The sequence below is a fragment of the Leucopleurus acutus genome (assembly GCF_964270905.1).
Source record: "Leucopleurus acutus genome assembly, chromosome: 3".
NCBI classification, from domain to species: Eukaryota; Metazoa; Chordata; class Mammalia; order Artiodactyla; family Delphinidae; genus Leucopleurus; species Leucopleurus acutus.
The window spans coordinates 22,564,390-22,584,080 of NC_139145.1; the positions used below are offsets into that span (position 1 = coordinate 22,564,390).

The 19,691-nt window shown below is 40.1% G+C and overlaps 1 protein-coding gene across 1 annotated transcript in view; it reads right to left on the bottom strand.

The window, feature by feature from the left end:
- Window positions 1-8,420: 8,420 nt before the first annotated feature.
- Window positions 8,421-19,691, bottom strand: part of LOC309960010 (UDP-N-acetylglucosamine--peptide N-acetylglucosaminyltransferase 110 kDa subunit-like) — a 240,645-nt gene continuing 229,374 nt past the window's right edge. The window contains exon 4 of the mRNA XM_082836555.1: window positions 8,421-11,586. Coding sequence (XP_082692681.1) covers window positions 8,437-11,577 — 3,141 coding nt within the window. The 5' untranslated portion in view covers window positions 11,578-11,586 and the 3' untranslated portion in view covers window positions 8,421-8,436. The remainder of the gene's footprint in view (window positions 11,587-19,691) is intronic.

Consider the following 19,691-nt stretch of genomic DNA (forward strand, 5'->3'; position numbering starts at 1 on the left):
ACATGGGTTGCTTTAGTATAAGCACAGATTGCGTTCCTGCAGAAGGGAACATACAACTGCTAAAAATACAATTAACACAGCTAATATTATATCCTCCTTTGGAAGAATTACCAATGTTAATAGAACCACACAAACGTGTATATGGAGGAGCAACACAAGTTATAACAGGTGTATTGGAATAAGTTAGAGCTAGTTTCCATATATCCCAGTTCTTTTGAAATGTGATAAACCTATCTATGATGGGAAAAGAAGAGATAAGAATTGACACCTTGGTATAATCTATAGTACACCATATTTGGTTATTATTCCAAGATGCATTGCAATGTTCAAAATTGGATCCAGGAAAGTTAACGGTCGTAAGGGGAGGCAATTGATTTTTTGATTTTCTGTTAAGCATAGTAACCTTACGTCCAGCTATAAGTATCCCTTGTCCTCCAAGTAAACACTTCATACAGAAATAATTTCCTGAATCTTCACCTGTAACCTTGGCTATAGTAATAGCGGAATCCCTAAGTGGTGAGGCGTATGAGATTTGACCTCTAATATTAATAGCTTGCCCATTTTATACCAAATGATGGTATCCTTAAGATCCTCTCGTCGGCTGGTAGCCGGGCATGTAAGAGTAATGTTGGTTCCTGTAAAACGAAGGATGCCTGGAGAGCCTGACAAACTAATTGATTGATCCGTTCCCTCATAAACATCTGTATGCTCATAACTAATAGCCTTTACACATCCAGTTTCCAGATTCAATGGGCTAAGACAGACAGGATGGGTACTAAACCAGTTAGTATAATTTACAGACATATTGATTTGTTTTATATTCCCAATAAGAGGCCCATAAACACTTATCATTGTAAAATACAGGAAACTCTGCTTCAGACCAAGATATGGGTTGTAATAGTGGAGGATAAGGTACATAGGCCCAGTAAGTTGCTGCATTAACAGAGGGAACACATGAAATGGTTGCCAACATAACCAAAAATAAAGTTACAGGTGTAACAGGATTATTCTGTTGTTTCACTGACTCTTGAGCTCATGAAACCAGTTGTTTAATTTGTCCCCAAGTTGGAACAGCACTCCTTTGAGTCGTCCTGGCAAGTGGTCTCCTCTTCTTCTTCTTCTTCTGAATCAACACTGTCAAATTTTCAGGAGAGGTGCAGAGCTTCTTCATCTTCTGAACTAGGTGAGCTATGGCGAGCCATCTATTTGCTTGACTAAGCGCTCAGGAAGCCAGCAAAGTCCAGGCACTGATCTGGGAAAGATACACACGTGACCACGTCCCCAAATCAACACAGGATCAGGACCACGCCAAGTGCTGGTTGACGGATCTTTCCAGAGGACCTCCGGAGATTGAGAGGCCAATCTTGGCTCAGCCACCAACCTTCCCCCTGCAGAGCAGCCAAATTTGTCAACAGTGAGAACATTTAAAATAAACAGAGCATGATTTATAAGGTTCTGTGGTGTTGTTCTATACAATTCCCCCCTTTTTATTTTTTCAGTAGTTAGCTTTAAAGATCTATTTGCACGTTCTATAATACATTGTCCTTGAGGGTTATATGGAATGCCTGTAATATGGGTAATTTTGTAATGAATTACAAAATGTTGCAAAAGCAGCGGGCCCATTATCTGTTTTAATAATTTTGGGAAGGTTCATGAAAGCAAAACAGTGTAATAAATGAGTGATAACATGTTTAGTAGCTTCTCCGGTCTGTGCTGTAGCACAGAGGAAACCAGAATAAGTATCGATAGTGACATGAACAAACTGTAATTTCCCAAAAGACGGAATACAAGTAACATCCATTTGCCATAAATGTCTAGGTAATAATCCACGAGGATTAACAACATAATGTGGAACAGGAAGGTGAGGTAAGCATTGTGGGCATTGCTTAACAATTTGTCGGGCGGCTTCACCAGTAAGGGAAAATTGTGCGTGTAATGTAGCCGCCGACTGACGGTGTAAAGCGTGCAACGGCTGTGCTGCTTGTGAAGCAGTTTGATCATAACTTACCATAATATGAGGGTGTCCAGGACATGGACCATGAGTATCAAGAGTATGAAGATAATGAATGCAGTACATTAGCCATTCTTGACAGCATGATGAACGGAAAGGAGGAGTACGGTAAATTGGGACCTGTCCTGCTTTAGGGAAAAGAGATTGAGGAGGAGGAGTAACTTCAACTCTATTCTTGGGAGGAAAATGTACAGGATAAAGATCACGTTTAGATCGAGTTAAAACATCTGCAGTCGCATTAAGTTTAGTCAATGGACCAGGCAAGTTAGAATGAGCACGGATATACAGACCTGCAACAGGACCATCATGGGAACGAATAAGCTGTTGAAGCAAACAAAAAGAGGATGATAATTCAGGGTCATTAGTATGTCCTATGCTCTCGGTCTCCAGAAGAAATCACAAGCTAATAAGATATTTACTATCAGAAAACAAATTAAAAGATATAGAAGGCAAATGTTTAAAAGACATAATGACAGCATACAGTTCAACACGTTGAGCTGAAGTCAAGGAAGTTTCTTTAACGAGGTTTGTTCCGTGGTCAGTGATTACAGTAGCCACTCCTGAAGAAGAACCGTCCGTAAAAACCAAAGGTACATGAGGAACAGGCTGTTGCCTAATTATAGAAGGAAAGATATGAGTTAAGTTTGCTGAATTGGATCAATTTATCAGCAGGGTAATGGCGTTCCAAGGTACCTGAAAATCCTGCAAGAGCAAGACCCCATTCATTATTATGTTGAAAAAGTCAATTTTGTTGACTAACTGAATAAGGGATAATAATTTGAGAAGGTTCTATACTTATAGGTTGTAAGCATCTAGTTCTACCTTGCATTATTAAATTACTAATAAGTTCATAATAAGGGTTAATAACTTTAGAGGGTGTAGATTTCATATGAATCTATTCAATAATTCCAACAGTTTGCCATAAGACGGCAGTAGGCACATGAGGAGTTGGACAAATTATTAAGAAAATTGGAAGGTGAGTATGAATTCTAGTTAATTGTGTAGAACTGATAGATCTACTGACTATTTGTAAAGCTTGAAATCCTTCTGGAGTCATAGAGCGTGAAGAAGAAGGATCTGAGTCACCTTTAAGATTATCAAACAAAGGCTGTAATTGAGCAGTAGTAAGTTTTAAGGAAGGCCTTAGCCAATTAATATCTCCAAGTAATTTTTGAAAAGCATTTAATGTTTTTAAATTATCAACTCGAATTTGCAGTTTTTGAGGCCTAATAGTAGTGTTATCAATATATTTTCCCAAATATAAAAATGGAGATTGTCTTTGAATTTTTTTTGAGGCAATGACCAAGCCAAATGATTGTAAGGACTGTTGTAAAAATTGAAAAGCAGTCTCTAATAAAGAAATATTATCAGTGGCTAAAAGTATATCATCCATATAATGTATGAGATATAACGATGGAAACCTTTTTCTCACAGGAGTCAAGGCCTGAGCCACATATTTTTGGCATAATGTAGGACTATTTGCCATGCCCTGAGGCAATACTTTCCATTGAAATCTCCTCATGGGTTCCTTAAAATTTAAGGAAGGCAAGCTAAAAGCAAAATGTTTTCTATCTTCAGGAAACAAAGGAATAGTGAAAAAACAATCTTTTAAATCTATAACTAAAAGATGATAATTGTGTGGTATGGCTGTTGGAGAGGGTAGGCCTGGTTGAAGAGCTCCCATTATTAGCATAGTTTTATTAACAGCTCTTAGATCCTGTAATAACCTATATTTTCCAGATTTTTTCTTGATAATAAAAATAGGAGTATTCCAAGGACTACTGGAAATTTCTAAATGCCCTAATTGTTCCAGTACTAATTGTTCTGCAGCTTCTCATTTCTCCTTTGTGAGGGGCCATTGGTCCACCCATACAGGGTCATCAGTCAGCCAAGTAATTGGATCAGCAGTGAGTGGAGAATCCAAGGCGCCTAAGAAAAACCCAAACCTTGTCTATCACTTTTTATTTTCACATCAATAGGACAGACAGTTCCTTGTTGATTTGTTCCCAGCCCTTTTGTGGGAAGAAATCCTTGATACAACATCATATTAGAGACTTGAGAGTTTGGACTATAAAGTAATACTCCCATTTCTTTTAATATATCTCGGCCCCAGAGGTTTAAAGGCAGCCCAGGCAAAACATGAGGCTGGAAATATCCTGAATGGCCCTCACTATCTTGCCATTAAAAAAAACTGACTACTTTGCATAGGAGAAGAACTTTGTCCTATTCCGTGAAGTTCTGTAATAGTAGGACTAATGGGCCAACGTTTAGGCCAGTGTACCTGCGTCATAACAGAGACATCAGCTCCAGTGTCTAACAAACCTGAAAAAACCTTTCCATTAATGGTTCATTTCATTTCTGGACGTTCTTTCCCTATCTTCTGAATCCAGTAGGCAGCATTAGACGATCCAAAAGCCTTTGTTTCTCTCTTTTGATGTTGTAAAATTTGTCCATGAGGTACAAAGGGCAAAAGTAGCAATTGTGCAATTTTATCACCAGGAGAAATAGTTATTATATTTTTAATAGTTTGTGCCATGACTTTTATTTCTCCTTCGTAGTCAGAATCTATGACTCCTGGCATAACAGTTAAACCTTTCATGGCGACACTACTTCTTCCCAATAATAGTCCCATCAAACCCTTGGGTAAAGGTCCACAGATGCCCGTAGAGAGGGCCTGAGGACCCATTTCAGGAGTTAATACATATCGGGCGGAGGTACTGAGCTCCAGTCCTGCGCTTCCTGGTGTTGCTCTGGAGAGCGAGGATATTGTATGTTTCTGTTTTTGGTTAATGTCTGATTGATAATTTGAGGAGGATACACAGACATTGCCCTTATTATTTGTTGGGGCCGGGGAAGGCCCCGGGAGGAGTTCCCCGACAGTGGTGGCCCATCCTTGTGGGCCACTGAGCAACAATCTTGTGCCCAATGTTTCCCCCTATTGCATGTAGGGCATAAACCAGGGATTTTCTGACCATCTGGAGGTTTCTGAGTAGGGAAGGAAGGACTAGGGTTAGAATTAAAAGATCTACATTCTCTAGCAAAAGGACCTGCCCTTTCCGCATTTAAAACAAGTCTTTGTTTTCTTTTGATTGTTTTTAAACCCCACGTTAGTTAATGCTGCAGCCACAGCAGCACCCTGTATATAAGTAGGCCCAATGCCTGCACAAAGGCGAATATAAGCCTCCAATGTTCCCCGTTTTCTCCAAGGTCGAATCGCAGCCTGACATGCCTTATTAGCATTCTCAAAAGCAAGCTGCTTAACTACAATCGTACCAGTGAGTCCGTCCGCAATGAGTCTCCCCACCGCCTGTGACAACCTATCTACAAAATCAGCGTATGGTTCATCAGGTCCCCGTCTAATTGTTGAAAGGTCCTCAGTTTTGTGTGTAGAAGGACATTTCCTCCAGGCTTGTAATGCCAAATGATTTATTTGAGGATAAGCAACAAAGGGATAAGTTAATTGATCTTGTAAAGAAAGATATTGTCCTTCCCCAATCAGCATATGATAATCAACTGGAATATTATGGGCAGCATTCTTTTCTGCTTGTTCAGCAGCCCGTTCATAAAAATCAAACTTCCATATTAAATAATCTCCACCATTTAAACAAGCTCGTGCAATAGACTTCCAATCAGCGGGGGGAAGAGCTTCTCCTGTCAACCATAGCAGCAGTAAAAGGAGCAGTGGGCCCATATTGAGCACAGGCAGATTTTCAATCTTTCAAAACTTTAAAAGGGAGAGCCTGATGCTCCCTAGTAGCTTGTTGAGGATTATTAGGATCAGGTCTCTCTATGACGGGACAACAGAAAATAGGATCTTCTCCTCGTTTTATGGCTCCTTGTACAGCGTGCTGCAAGGGACTGAGCATTTTTACAGATGTAGATTTTTGAGGAAGACAGTCCTTATTAACCTGCAGCTTTCTCACTGACTTATCTATCACAGCCACTAGAAAATCATCCTCAGGACATTTCTCTCTTTTATGTTTACAAGCCTCATCTGTTAAGTCAAAATGTTCCTCTTCATCTAAAATATTTAAATTAATTAGCTCTTTCGGTTTAGGAAGCGGCGACACAGTAGCTGATAATACAGTCTCTCCTTCTGTCAGAGGCTTATGTTTTTCTGACTTTACATTCAAATCAACACTATCATGAGAAGAATCTAAACATATTTTTATCAGATTCCACAAACTATATGTAACAACAGGAGTATGAGTAGGCCCTCGAGACTCGTAATAATTTTTTAAATCTTCTCCAACTTTCTGCCAGATTTCTATGTCACCAGAGCCACCATCAGGAAACCAGGGAGATACACCATGGATATGCTGTAAAAATTCAGTCAACAATAAAGTTCAGAAACTTTATTACCCCGAGCTTTAAGCATCAAAAGTAAAACCTGAGCAAATAATTCATACATCTTTGAGCCCTTTTGCCCCATCTTATTTTACTTCTGACTATTGCCTTATGCCTCTATTCGTTTCACTTTTACTGGTGGCCACACATATTTTGCATAAGGGTTCTCTTACCTGCACTTTCTTTTTCTTTTAACTGCCTTCACGCTTCAGGTCCCTGTTCGAGTGCCACTTGCCGCGGACCAGCCGGAGAAAGAGGATCTCACCCCCAGGGTCAGAAGGGAAGGGGTAAGGAACTGAAGAGGCACCGAAGGGTGGGGTCAGAAGGACCAAGACAACTGATGGTTGCAAGGCAAATTTTATTATGCTACAGTTGCAGATTATCTAGACTAGAAATCGGAAGGTTGCCAGATGGTGGTTTACATTATCTACAGACTGTCTCGGCTCAAGATAAACTTCCCTGGGAGGAAACCCATAAACCCAGAAGCATCAAAAATAACCTGCATGTGCAGGGGGGAGACAGCTTTGCTTGTCTCATTTTACATTCTTTCTGATCTCTGGGCCCTGGTGATTTATCTCCCATGGAATGGAACAAGGAGGGGAACAAGTAGGGACAGTCCCTTCGAGCAGCGGCCGCATGCCTGGCATGTCCTTACCTGCCCTCAAGGCTGACTGCTTCCCACACGTATGTTGCCTTGTTTAAGCCTCAAGCCCTCGATCCTTTGTTGAAATACAATAATTTCATTCCTATGGTTTTCAATACCAAAAACTCAACCTCCAAGAGGGCTAAAGTCTAATTTGTACTCCAAACCAAGTAGCAGTGCAGTTCGCTACTACTGAGACTGAATCCATAAAGACTTCAAGACCACGTCCAGAAGACAAGTTATTATATATAATACCCTAGAAGGTCTGAAACATAATTATCATATACATAGCTGGTCCTTCAGAGCTTTTTACCTATAACATGTTTTTTGATGAAAGTTATTTAATGTACTGGAGATAACTGTGACTTACTGATCAAATATTTGAATACTTATACTTACCTGGGATTTCATTTCTGCTGAAAGAAAAAGGAAGAACAGGACTCACTAAAACAAACAAACATACATTAGAAATGAAAGTAAAAATCTTAACACACACTATCACTTTTGGAAGCAGCATAGAGGGGCAGTCAACGGTAAAACACTGGTGAAATAGGTCAACACTCTAGGCCAAAAATCCATTATTATTATCATCAGTGACAGTACCACAACTGTGCCCTTCAGAATTAATAATCACTCCTAAGAATCTTCATTCGGCACCAGATGACGCGGTTAAGAGAAACACTCTGGGAGGTTTTGAATCAGACTTGGTTTTTTGTTAGCCAAGTTACAGGAGAATTTTTAAAGTGGGGGGAAGGGAAGAAGGAAACGGACCAGGAAAATAATTTAAGCCATCATCTATAAACCAACAAAGCACTGATAGTTCCGAACATTATGTCAGACACTAAAATGACTGATATAAGCTCAAGTGGTTTACACAACCTATAAAAAGACTATACCAGCAAAGTCCCCATTTATCTGTAGAGTTCAGAAACTAAAACAAGGAATATTTTAGCTTAAAAGCTTATCTCAAGAGAATCATACACACTTCACATGAATAAAAATACCTGAAACCAAACATTTTTAAAAGCTCCAATACCCAAAATATAAAGAAAAATATTAATTCAGAAGACTCAATCAATCCATGATAATCACAAAACGGCTGGGCAATCTCTATCTCCCTTCCACACTAACCATCCATCCTATGGAAGACCAAGGGAGATCAGACCTTCCAGACTTACCTTCCAGACCTTCCAGACACCTGGCTGCTGCAAAATTCTATGGAGACTCCTTGTGGAACAGCAGTTTCCCATCTCTTGTGTCTCTCCCTATCATGATCATGATCATGCAGGAAGCAAGTCTGGCTGTGCTATTTCTTATCATTGTCTGTCACCCATCTGCAGCATGGTATTGTACAGATAAGGAAAAAGTAGTTCCCTTTCCCCCAGAAGGTTGAGGCTCAGGTACAGGGTAATTCTCCTGTGCACACAGTCATTATTTAGGCCGACTCAGTGACTTCAACAGGCTTAATCATGTGATCAGGTTTGTTGCCAGCTGCGTAATGCTCCCACATCTGTAGATAGAGCCGCTCTAGGTCCATCGTGTATTGTTTGGTGTTGAACAGAGGGCTAGATGTTCTCTGCTTCCAGACTTTGCCACGAAGTTTCTTCAGGTATTCTAGATCAGTTCCCAGTTTCACAGCTATGTCTTCATATTCTTGTCTATTTTTAGCAATAAGCTCACGACAGCCTAAACAAGTGAGCTGGGAAGCTGCAACTCGGGAAGCAAGAGTCTCTCCTGGCATAGTCACCATGGGTGTCCCTGACCAAAGGACATCCATCCCTGTGGTGTGTCCATTACAGAGTGGAGTGTCCAAGCAGACATCAGCCAGCTGGCCTCTCCGAACATGTTCCTCTTTAGGAGCAACAGGTGAAAAAATGATACGGTTCTGGGGAAGGCCCATATTTTGTGCATACTGTTGAATATTAGGTTCTCCTACTGCTGGAAAACGCAACAGCCACAGTACACTATTGGGAACACGCTTCAGAATATTTGCCCACATCTGCAAAGTAGATGGGTCAATTTTATATAACTGATTAAAGTTACAGTACACAATGGCATCTTCCGGTAACCCGTACTGAGAACGTGTGGTTACAATAATGGTACGGGGAACCTCCTCTCCAGTGGCAGCCTTAATGTTGATCTGGGTAGTTGCCAGTCCATTGCTAAGACTGAATCCATTAACTGTTATCTGAATTTGTCCTCTGTTAATCATTTCAATAACTGCCTCTGCAATAGTATTCATAGGAATGACAGGCATATTAAGAGCCGTATTACTGCTGTCTGCGTTGTCTCCTCCATCAGGACATTTCATCTTGACAATCTGCACATCTGGGAGACTATCAAGAAATGCTTTGAGGTCGATGCCATTCAGCACAATCCGATTGTCATAAATGTGCCCATTGGACTGAAAATCGATGACTGCCTTCTTCTTCAGGTGAGGGAACATATTAGCATGATCACCAATAAAGAAAGTATGGGGCATATAAGCCAGTTTCTCAGAATACTGCTCAGCAACTTCAGCAGGTGAAGTTTCCTGATCAGTGATGATATAATCCATGAAAAGCACGCCACTGGTCCCAGGGTAGCCCAGCCACATTGCCTGAATAGGAGCTGGCCTGAGAGCAAAGAGTTCATTTCGAGCACCCCTGGTATAACCATTCATATTTACAAGGATGTGTATACCATCTTGATGGATGCGATCAGCTGCTTTCCCATTGCATGGAATCTGAGAAAGATCAATGAAATGATGGGCTTCTGCCATCACCTTCGCTCGGAAGTTTGTGCCATCATCTGGGCTCAGGGCATAACAGAATACCTCAAATTTATCAGGATTGTGCATGCCTGGAATAGACTGCATAAGATGAGAAGTAGGATGATTCCCAAAGTCAGAACTCACGTATCCTACACGCAGTCGACCATCACTGAGCTTCAAGTCTTTTGGATGTTCGTACGGTGGTTTATGAAGGACACCGATCTCATCCAAGCAGAGGTTCCCATGGCTCTCAGCAATAGCCTTCCTGAAGCCATGAGAAAGAGGATAGAGCATACTATGATGAGGCTGCACAGAAGGCAACCTATTCTTCTCCAGCTGGTCAGCCACAATGCTGACCAACTTCTTCATTCGCTCATCATAGTCTGTCCAATCACAGACAATCTGCAGGCAATGAGCCAAATCACAATAAGCGTCAGGAAAATCAGGTTCAAGCTTCAGAGCAGTGCGATAAGAAGCAATTGCTTCTGGAATATTCCCTGAATACTTGTGAATGGAAGCCAGATTGCTGTGGGCATCCGCAAGTGCAGGGTTAATCTGAATGGCACGAGTATAACACTGCAAGGCTCCCTGAACATCCTGCATCTCCTTTAGAGTGTTTCCCATGTTACAGTAGGCATCAGCAAAAGTAGGACTGATTCGAACAGCCTCCTTATAATGCATCAGAGCTTCCTGCAGTTTTCCCTGCTGCTGCAATACACTTGCTAAATTTGAATGGGCAACAGCAAACTCTGGGAAGACTTCTAATGCTTTACAATACAAGCGAACTGCCTCTTCAATGTTTCCCTGGTCTCCTTTGATATTGGCTAGGTTATTCAGAGAGTCTGCATGGATGGGACACAGCCGCAGAGCTGTATTATAACAATCTTCTGCTTCGGCAACACTGCCCTTCTCTTCCAGAGCGTTGGCTAGGTTGCAGTAAGCATCAGGGAAATGTGGTTGCAACTCAATAGCTCGCCTGTAGGTGTCTATTGCCAGATCTATCAGGCCTTGCTCATAGTATACACAAGCCAGGTTGGCATGTACCACTGCATGATTTGGGCTCAAGCTTAGGGCACAAAGGTAAGCTGCCACAGCTCTGTCAAAAATCCGTGCCTCTTTCAAGACATTTCCTAAATTGATATAAGCATCCAGAAAATTGGGGTCAAGGGTGACAGCCTTTTCAAAGTGATGAATTGCAAGCCAAATCTCCCCTTGTGCATTGAAAACACAGCCAAGATTACTCCAAGCTACTGCAAAGTTCGGTTGCGTCTCCATTGCTTTCAAATAACATGCCTTGGCTCCTTCCAAGCGACCCAGGGCTTTGAGCAGGTTCCCCAGGTCACTGCGAACACAGTACAAATCAGGATTGCACTGAAGAGCAGAGACGTAAGCTTGTACTGCCCCTTCCATGTCGCCTGCTGCTACCAAAGCGGCTGCCAGGTTAATATAACCATCGATGAAATCTGGTTTGAGATGCAATGCATGCCGGTAATGCTCAATTGCTTCCTGCAACTGCCCTCTTTCCTTGTACACATTCCCCAAATTCGAATAGGCTTCTGCCAGAAGAGGGTTCTGTTTAATTGCCAGAGTACTAAAGTGGGCAGATCTGTCCAGCCTTCGACACTGGAAGTGTAGAGATGAAAGTAATAAAAGTACTCCAGTATTGTCTGGCTCTTGTCTCCACAGCTGCATGCAGTGTCTCTCAGCTGCCTCAAAATCTCCTGCCTGATACTCTCGATGTACCAACTCAGCTAACCCTTGGAAGGAAAGCATACGTTTCGTTGGTTCTGTGCTGTCGGCCACGTTGCCCACAGAAGACGTCATCTGGAGGGTCTGCAGAGAGTGATAAAAGGGGGTAATTGAGTCCCGCTGCCGCCAGTACTGGCAAGAATGTTTCTAGAGGTAGCAAATACGAGGGCAGCAGCCGTACCACTGCTTTGGCAGGCTTAAGCGGCGGCAACAGTTACAGGCACCGAACCTTAGGAACTCTGGTTGGCCATCTACCTCTCACGCTCTTGAAATCTTAATTCCTAACCCTGCCCTCTTCCACCATTTTTCTCCTCATCAGGGAATAAAAATTACCTATACACTTGCCTTAGAAGAAATCAGAAGTCAGTAGTCCAAACACTTTTTAAAATTTTGTTTTCTGTCCAGTTGGAAAGGAAATACATGATTGACTTTACTTCATCATTCATATAATCAATGTGGAAAACATTAGGGCCGTGAATTTCAATACAGTAAGATCAGAAAATTTTAAATTGGCCTTCCCAAACCACTAATAAGTAACCAATGTTGTATATAATGCTAAAATCTTAGAGACTGAGTTTGATATTTTAAAAGTTCTGAAAGGATTAGCTAATTTCTCCTCATCATACCTCTCATGCCTCAAACCTGAGTATTACTTTTTTAAAATTAAATTTATTTATCTTTATTTATTTATTTTTATTTTGGCTGCGTTGGGTCTTCAATGCTGCGTGCAGACTTTCTCTAGTTGTGGCGAGCGGGGGCTACTCTTTGTTGCAGTGCCTGGGCTTCTCATCACAGCAGCTTCTATTGTTGTTCCACAACTCTATGGGTTCCTTTTTAGGTCCTATGAAGAACCCTAGAAATTAGTTCATGGAATTATAAGTTTTTGCAAAATTGTCAAAAGTGAGATATTTTAATTTCCATCAGGTAAGACCAGCGTCTCTTTCTTTGCCAATTTTCCTTCTATCATATTCCGCTATGTTGGATCATATTGGAATGGCCACAGGCTTTTTTGAAATCTGGCTAAGGAGATTTTCTTTTTTCTGTGGTACGCGGGCCTCTCATTGTTGTGGCCTCTCCCGTTGTGGAGCACAGGCTCTGGATGCACAGGCTCAGCGGCCATGGCTCACGGGCCTAGCCGCTCCGCGGCATGTGGGATCTTCCCGGACTGGGACACGAACCTGTGTCCCCTGCGTCGGCAGGTGGACTCTCAACCACTGCGCCACCAGGGAAGCCCTAAAGAGATGTTTTAAGTGAGGCTATTATGTGATTTTCAGACACCGCCATATGTAATTGACTATATACTATCGCATTACAGGAATAACTTCCAGTACTCATACTGACTGCTCTACTGACTTAACCTAGCACAAGACACAGAAGCATAAGGACAAAACCCACCTTACAATATAGCCGTGTCTTGCACTTCACAGCTCTCAAAGCATGTGCGTTTGAAGAAGAAAAAAAGAACTGAAAAGTACAAAACCAGAAGCTAATCTGTGGAAAATTATTTCAATCATCAGGCATGTGAAAGATAAGTCAAAGATTCAGTTCTCATCAATGCTTAGTCAAAACGGAAATTTTCTTCTGTCAAGAATATACTCCAGGGGCTTCCCTGATGGCGCCGTGGTTAAGAAGCCACCTGCCAATACAGGGGACAAGGGTTCGAGTCCTGGTCCGGGAAGATCCCACATTCCACGGAGCAACTAAGCCGGTGTGCCACAACTACGGAACCTGTGCTCTAGAGCCCGTGAGCCACGACTATTGAGCCTGCGAGCCAGAACTACTGAAGCCTCCGTGCCTAGCGCCCGTGCTCTGCAACAAGAGAAGCCACCGCAATGAGAAGCCTGTGCACCGCAACGAAGAGTAGCCCCCAGTCCCTGCAAGTAGAGAAAGCCTGCGCACAGCAACGAAGACCCAACACAGCCAAAAATAAATAAATGAATGAATGAATGAATGAATGAATGAATATACTCCATCAACAATGTGTGTAATGGAATGGTATGAATGAGTATTTTATCAGAATCCCTGTAATGCACAAACCTATAGCAGTACTGAAATCAGTAATGCATTTATAATAGTAAATACTTATGAGGAAGTAATCCATAGAGGTTTGCTCAAAGTTAACAATGAAAATTAATGTGACATTATCAATAATAAATTGTGAAGCTGAAATAAACTTTTCTAAACTATTAATAACTAGAAGCAAATTCTAATCAACCATGGTACAAGAAATCTATGTCTAAAAACTACAAAGTTTATTTCTTAAAATTTGATTTCGAAAATACATAAACTGTCGTATGAGGAGGCAGTTAAAGAATATATAGCTAAAAGAGTGGGGGAAAAGTTTTATAGAGACACATCTGGCAGTAGTTCATTTTTAAATGTCATTTTTCTAGATTTTGTGACACCTATAGTATTGATATTTGAAAGCATTTAAAAAATTGTAATTTGAAGATTTGCTACTTCCAGGTAGAATAAAATATTTTGAAGCAAAACAACGTTTCCACTGAGAAAAACAAAAAAAGCCAAATAAAATAGCCAGCATTCAATCAAAAAGTTCTAGACAAACCAAGAGATAGAATCATATGACTAAACTTCTAAGAAAAGAACAGATAATACAAAAATATTTACATAAGATATTGTGTATCTTTATCAGGAAAAGTCTTTATCAAGAAAAGACTTTAAAATCATCAGAATTAATATTATATTTTATTTGTATATTTATATATAGATATTTATATATTTATATAAAGAACTTAAAGATAAAGCCCTAGTTAAGGCAGTGACAACAGTAGCAGTGGGAGTGAAAAGAAATGGTTATATTCAAGCATATTTTGTCAGGAAAAGTCCAAGATCAAATGTCTGACTGCACACATGGGATGGATAGACGGAGTGGGAAAAATCAAAGTTAACTATAGAGGTTCTAGTGAAGATGGGGTTGCCGTCACCCAACCCAAGGGGCTGCGATCATCCCCAAGGTCTAGGAGACTCAAAGGGAAGGTCATGGTCAGAGGCAAAGTTAATTGGTGGGAAAATAAGACTCCCAGTCTCTCCATCTCCTTATACCAGTTTTTTTTGGTAACATCTTTATTGGAGTATAATTGCTTTACAATGGTGTGTTAGTTTCTGCTTTATAACAAAGTAAATCAGTTATACATATGTCCCCATATCTCCTCCCTCTTGCATCTCCCTCCTTCCCACCCTCCCTATCCCACCCCCTCTAGGTGGTCACAAAGCACCGAGCGGATCTCCCTGTGCTATGCGGAAGCTTCCCACTAGCTATCTATTCCTTATACCAGTTTTGTTTTTCTGCTCATATACGTAGCAGCATTTCATTCAAGGGGAATGTCATTGATCTGACTGGTCAAATTAAACAACATAGTTCAAGGCACATTTACAGTGGTTAGTTCCTCCACAATTTAGAAAGTCACATTCATAATTTCCCTCTTCCTACACCACGGAACACATTGGCCATTCCTCCAAAGTTTCCACTCCACAGAGTGGACCAGAGATGACGTTAGCCCAGAACTGAGAGCTTGGCATGAGATGGTGTCAGCCCCATGTAGAGCTCTGGCATAAATTATAACCCAACCCAGCTCTACAGAGAGCTCTGCATGGAATCCTGGGAGTAAACTTAGCCATAATAATGGGATTCTGTTTTTCATTTGCTTTTCTTCCTTGCTTAACTTTCCCTGGCCACTCTGACAAACAAACTTTCAGGCATTCCTGGGCCACTCACTAACTTTATTCCATTTTATGTCATCCAGATTCCCAAGAAAATTACTAAGTATAAGGAGGGAAATTTGGAACATGGTAAGTGTTAGATGCCTGAAATATACAGGTCATTGAATCCAGTTAAGTAGCAAATTATCTGGATCTCAAATATGCCAGTAGAATAACAGACTAAGCTCAATTTAATGTACTCTTACTGGAGACACATGTAAATTCTGGGTCAATTTTGAAAAGGTTAAAAGCACATAGCTGAGATTAAAAGAAAGAAAGGAACACCTGCATGTTTCAGAAAGTAACAGAGAAATTAAATCCAGAGAAAGAAGAGTGGACTGATGTCTGTGGGTTCCGTTCCTTAGTATAGGCCTTATGTAAATAGGGGCTGGAGCTAGAAATCTAACATTACCTTGAGGCCAGGAATTTATAGACTCAGGATGGAACAATATTGAGAAGTTGGTACAGATATCCTACAGAAATTTCATGAGGAACTGCTTAGTCCATTAAGAGGGCCAAGGGCGGTGGTGAGGAAGATTGATATCTCTTGAAAACCTTCAGGTACAGAAAACATCAACACCTCTGAAAAGTAGGCCTGTCCTTCCCAGCGTTGTGATGGCCAGGTTGTCACTAACCTGTAAGGCCCTGTATGAATCAGAAACTGCAAGGAGAGTAATTCAAAGAAAAACAGATGCAGGATGGGTGTGGCAATAAATCCTAGGACCCTATCAGAAACAAAATTAAAACCACTCTAAAGGGAAATTTTAACAAACCAGAGCAGATAGTATCCTAACCAGAATAGAATAATAATTCTGAGGAAGTTACTTTAGTTATTTAAGTAATATTCAATATCCAGAGCAAAATTCACTTAAGTACTGTACTGGTGGAAACTAGGCAGCACTATGGAGACAATAAAAAGGTGTTTACCATCAAAAAACATCAAGGTAAGAAAGATAATGTCTAATTTTTAATTATCCTGTGGTTTATTGAAATCTTTTGGAAACCCAAAATAGAGAAAACCTAGCAGGCAATGAAGACTTAAATCTTTAGAGATTTATCAACTCATCTATAAAAGCTTTATTAATCTCTTCTTTTAATACCACTCCTGAGAGGTATAAATGTGTCCAGTGATAGGGTTGAAGAAGCCTGAGAGAATTTCAATTGTTTACTATTCGTGGTCAGCTATTAAGACCTTTCAGGAGCATCTTGATTTTCATGGCATCATCCAACAAAAAGCAGGATATTTTACAGAAAGTCCTGGTCCACTTTTTGGCTTGCTTTTGTGTTTATGTTTTTGGTTTTCTCACATTGGGCGGTACATTAGGCTACCTATTGCATACTCCCTCATTCATGCATGCATTCATTCAAACAATATTTACTGAGTTGAGATATTTAATTAACACCCAATAAATGATGTTTAGATGAATGAATGCGCTTTTTATCAAAGTAAGTGTAAGTACTGAGAAAAATTACAGAATGTATGATCCCAGCCCCACAAAAGCGTATAATTGTGTTGAGGATATAACATATGCTGTGAAATAACTAATATATCATATTGGACAGTTTCTAAGTTCAAAAATGAGTTTTTGTAAATAATCAGAGCCTAAGGAGGACAAAGAAGGGACAGTTCATTATGGGTTGAATCTATCAATAAATGTACATTTCAGATGAGATTTGAGATTGACCTTAAAGAAAGAAGAGGACTTAGATATATGAACAGAGAACAAAAAAGACATGGTGATAGCATGTGCATGGATAGTGTGGCCAATATTTATGTTCTTCATTAAAGACAGTCAGAGATAACCCAAATGTAACTGTTTCCATGGGTCCATTCTCAGTATCCAAACAAAACGGCAAATCCTATCTTAGTAAAACTAATGAAAAACACAGTCTTTAACAAAGACATTGTGAAGGAAAGGGGGAGAGAAAGGCTTGCGTCCCATACCACACAACAAAACTTATTTAATTATTTGTTTCATTTTCTCCTTCTGAAAATTTCCTCTCCCTCTCTCTGTATGTCTCTCTTCTCCCACCACATCTGGCCACACTCTACCAGCCACCTTTCCAGATCTTTCCAGAACTCTCCTACTTTCATTATGCCACAAGTTAAACATCTCACAGGTCTCCAGGATGCATCCTCATCACTTATTCCACAAAGACAAACAAAGGACACTTCTCAGGATCACATTTCTTGGAAGGAAGAGGTCACGAGGAGTGATTATAAATAATATAAGGTGGAGAGCAGTGACTTAAAATACCATTTTTCCTCTTAGAATGTGAATACAGGGAACTTTGGGAAACTAGAAAATGTAGAAAGGATTCATTGATAATTATTTATTTTCAATGAATAAAATAAAATGTAATAATACGGCTAAACTCTGACAAATTAACTTTTTCAAAAGTTGCTTTCACACACCTTCACTATTGGGATGTTTCATAAACACATCTTTCTTCTTTCTTTGCAGATACTGGCACCAAACTTTCAAACAATAAGAACCTTCCCATAAGTCCCTTGCCAGGCAAGATTAAGGTATAACAATCCAAACAGATTTTTGAAGAAGATAACTGGTTGAAAGCACAGGGAAAGAGCTGGGTTTCTCTTTTTCAACGGTCACATAATGAGTAATGTGGGAATTGGTTTACAAAGTCTCTCTCCATGAGGGGCTAAGGTTAAGATTAGAACTTCTGAGGCCAGAAGAGCAAAATAACTACAACAACACACATATTTTCAAGAGCCGCCCTTTGGATGTGAGGGATTGATTTTTCCCACTCTTTTTTCAGCAGCCCACCTGGTGTCTTTAGTAAATGACATAAGAGAATACAGTGTGGCCAAGAAGGCTTAGATTTCCTTAGCCCCAAGTCAGATATTCTCAAGTGACTGTCCACTCAAATTAAAAAGAGAGATTTACAAGAGGAAACTGGATACAACTGAGTGTACTTTTATTTCAGCCCTTTACCTGAATGTTTTGTTTTCAGTTCTCCACTGAAGTTGCCTACATTAATATATTTTTAAGAACATTTCCTTACGTTGAAGTATTCATTCAGTATATTCATTTACTATAATTGAGAAAAGCCAAATGACTTAGGCAAATTCATTTCTATATTGCCACAGCAGTGTATTGTGAACTAAATGACACCTGGCAGTTGTTTACTCAGATACTAACTCAGTTAGAAGGCAGAACAAGGATACCTACCCATTCAGGGAAGGAAAGGTCACTTAGCCTCTGTAGCTATCTTAGGTCTCTTATCATCACAGTAACAAATTGAAGACTAAAAACCATACAATCATCTCAATAGGTGCAGAAAAAGCTTCTGAAAAAATTCAATATCCATTCATGGTAAAAACTCTCCAGAAAGTGGGCATACAGGGAACATACCTCAACATAATAAAGGCCATATATGACAAGCCCATAGCTAACATACTCAATGGTGAAAAGCTGAAAGCATTTCCTGTAAGATCAGGAACAAGACAAGGATGCCCACTCTCACCACTTTTATTGAACAGAGTTTTGGAAATCCTAGCCACAGCAATCAGACAAGAAAAAATAAATAAATAAAAGGACTCCAAAATGGAAAGGAAAAAGTAAAACTGTCACTGTTGGCAGATGGCATGATACATAGAAAATCTGAAAGACACCATCAAAAAACTATTCGAGCTCAAACATGAACTTGGTAAATTTTCAGGATACACTAGATTTCTATATATAAATTTTGTATTTCTATACACTCACAGTGAACTATCAGAAAGAGAAATTAAGGAAACAATCCCATTTACAATCGCATAAAAAAGAATAAAATACATAAGAATAAACCTGCCTAAGGAGGTAAAAGACCTGTACCCAGGAAACTATATGACACGCGTAAAAGAAATGAAAGATGACACAAACAGCTGGAAAGATATACCATGGTCACGGATTGGAAGAATTAATATTGTTAAAATGACCATCATACCCAAGGACATCTACGGATTCAATGCAGTCTGTATCAACATATTAAGGGCATTTTCCACAGACCTAGAACAAATAATTTTAAAGTTTGTATGGAAACGCAAAAGATCCTGAATAGCTAAAACAGTCTTGAGAAAGAAGAACACAACTGGAGGAATCATGCTCCCTGGCTTCAGACTGTGCTGCAAACCTACAGTAATCAAAACAGTATGGTACCGGCACAAAAACATCCATCACTGGAACAGAATAGAGAGCCCAGAAAGAAACCCATGCACTTATGTCAATGAATCTATGACAAAGGAGGCAAGAATATGCAATGGAGAAAATTCTGGGCTTCCTTAGGGATGGTTTCATCAATTAATTTGTTTTCTTAAATGGACCATACTTTTCCATGTCTTTGTATACCTTGTGAGTTTTTTGGTTGAACATTTGGCTTTCAAATATTATAATGTGGTGTCTATGGAAATCAGATTCTCCCACTTTCCCAGGGTTTTCTTGGCTTTGGATTGTTGAAGGCTGTAG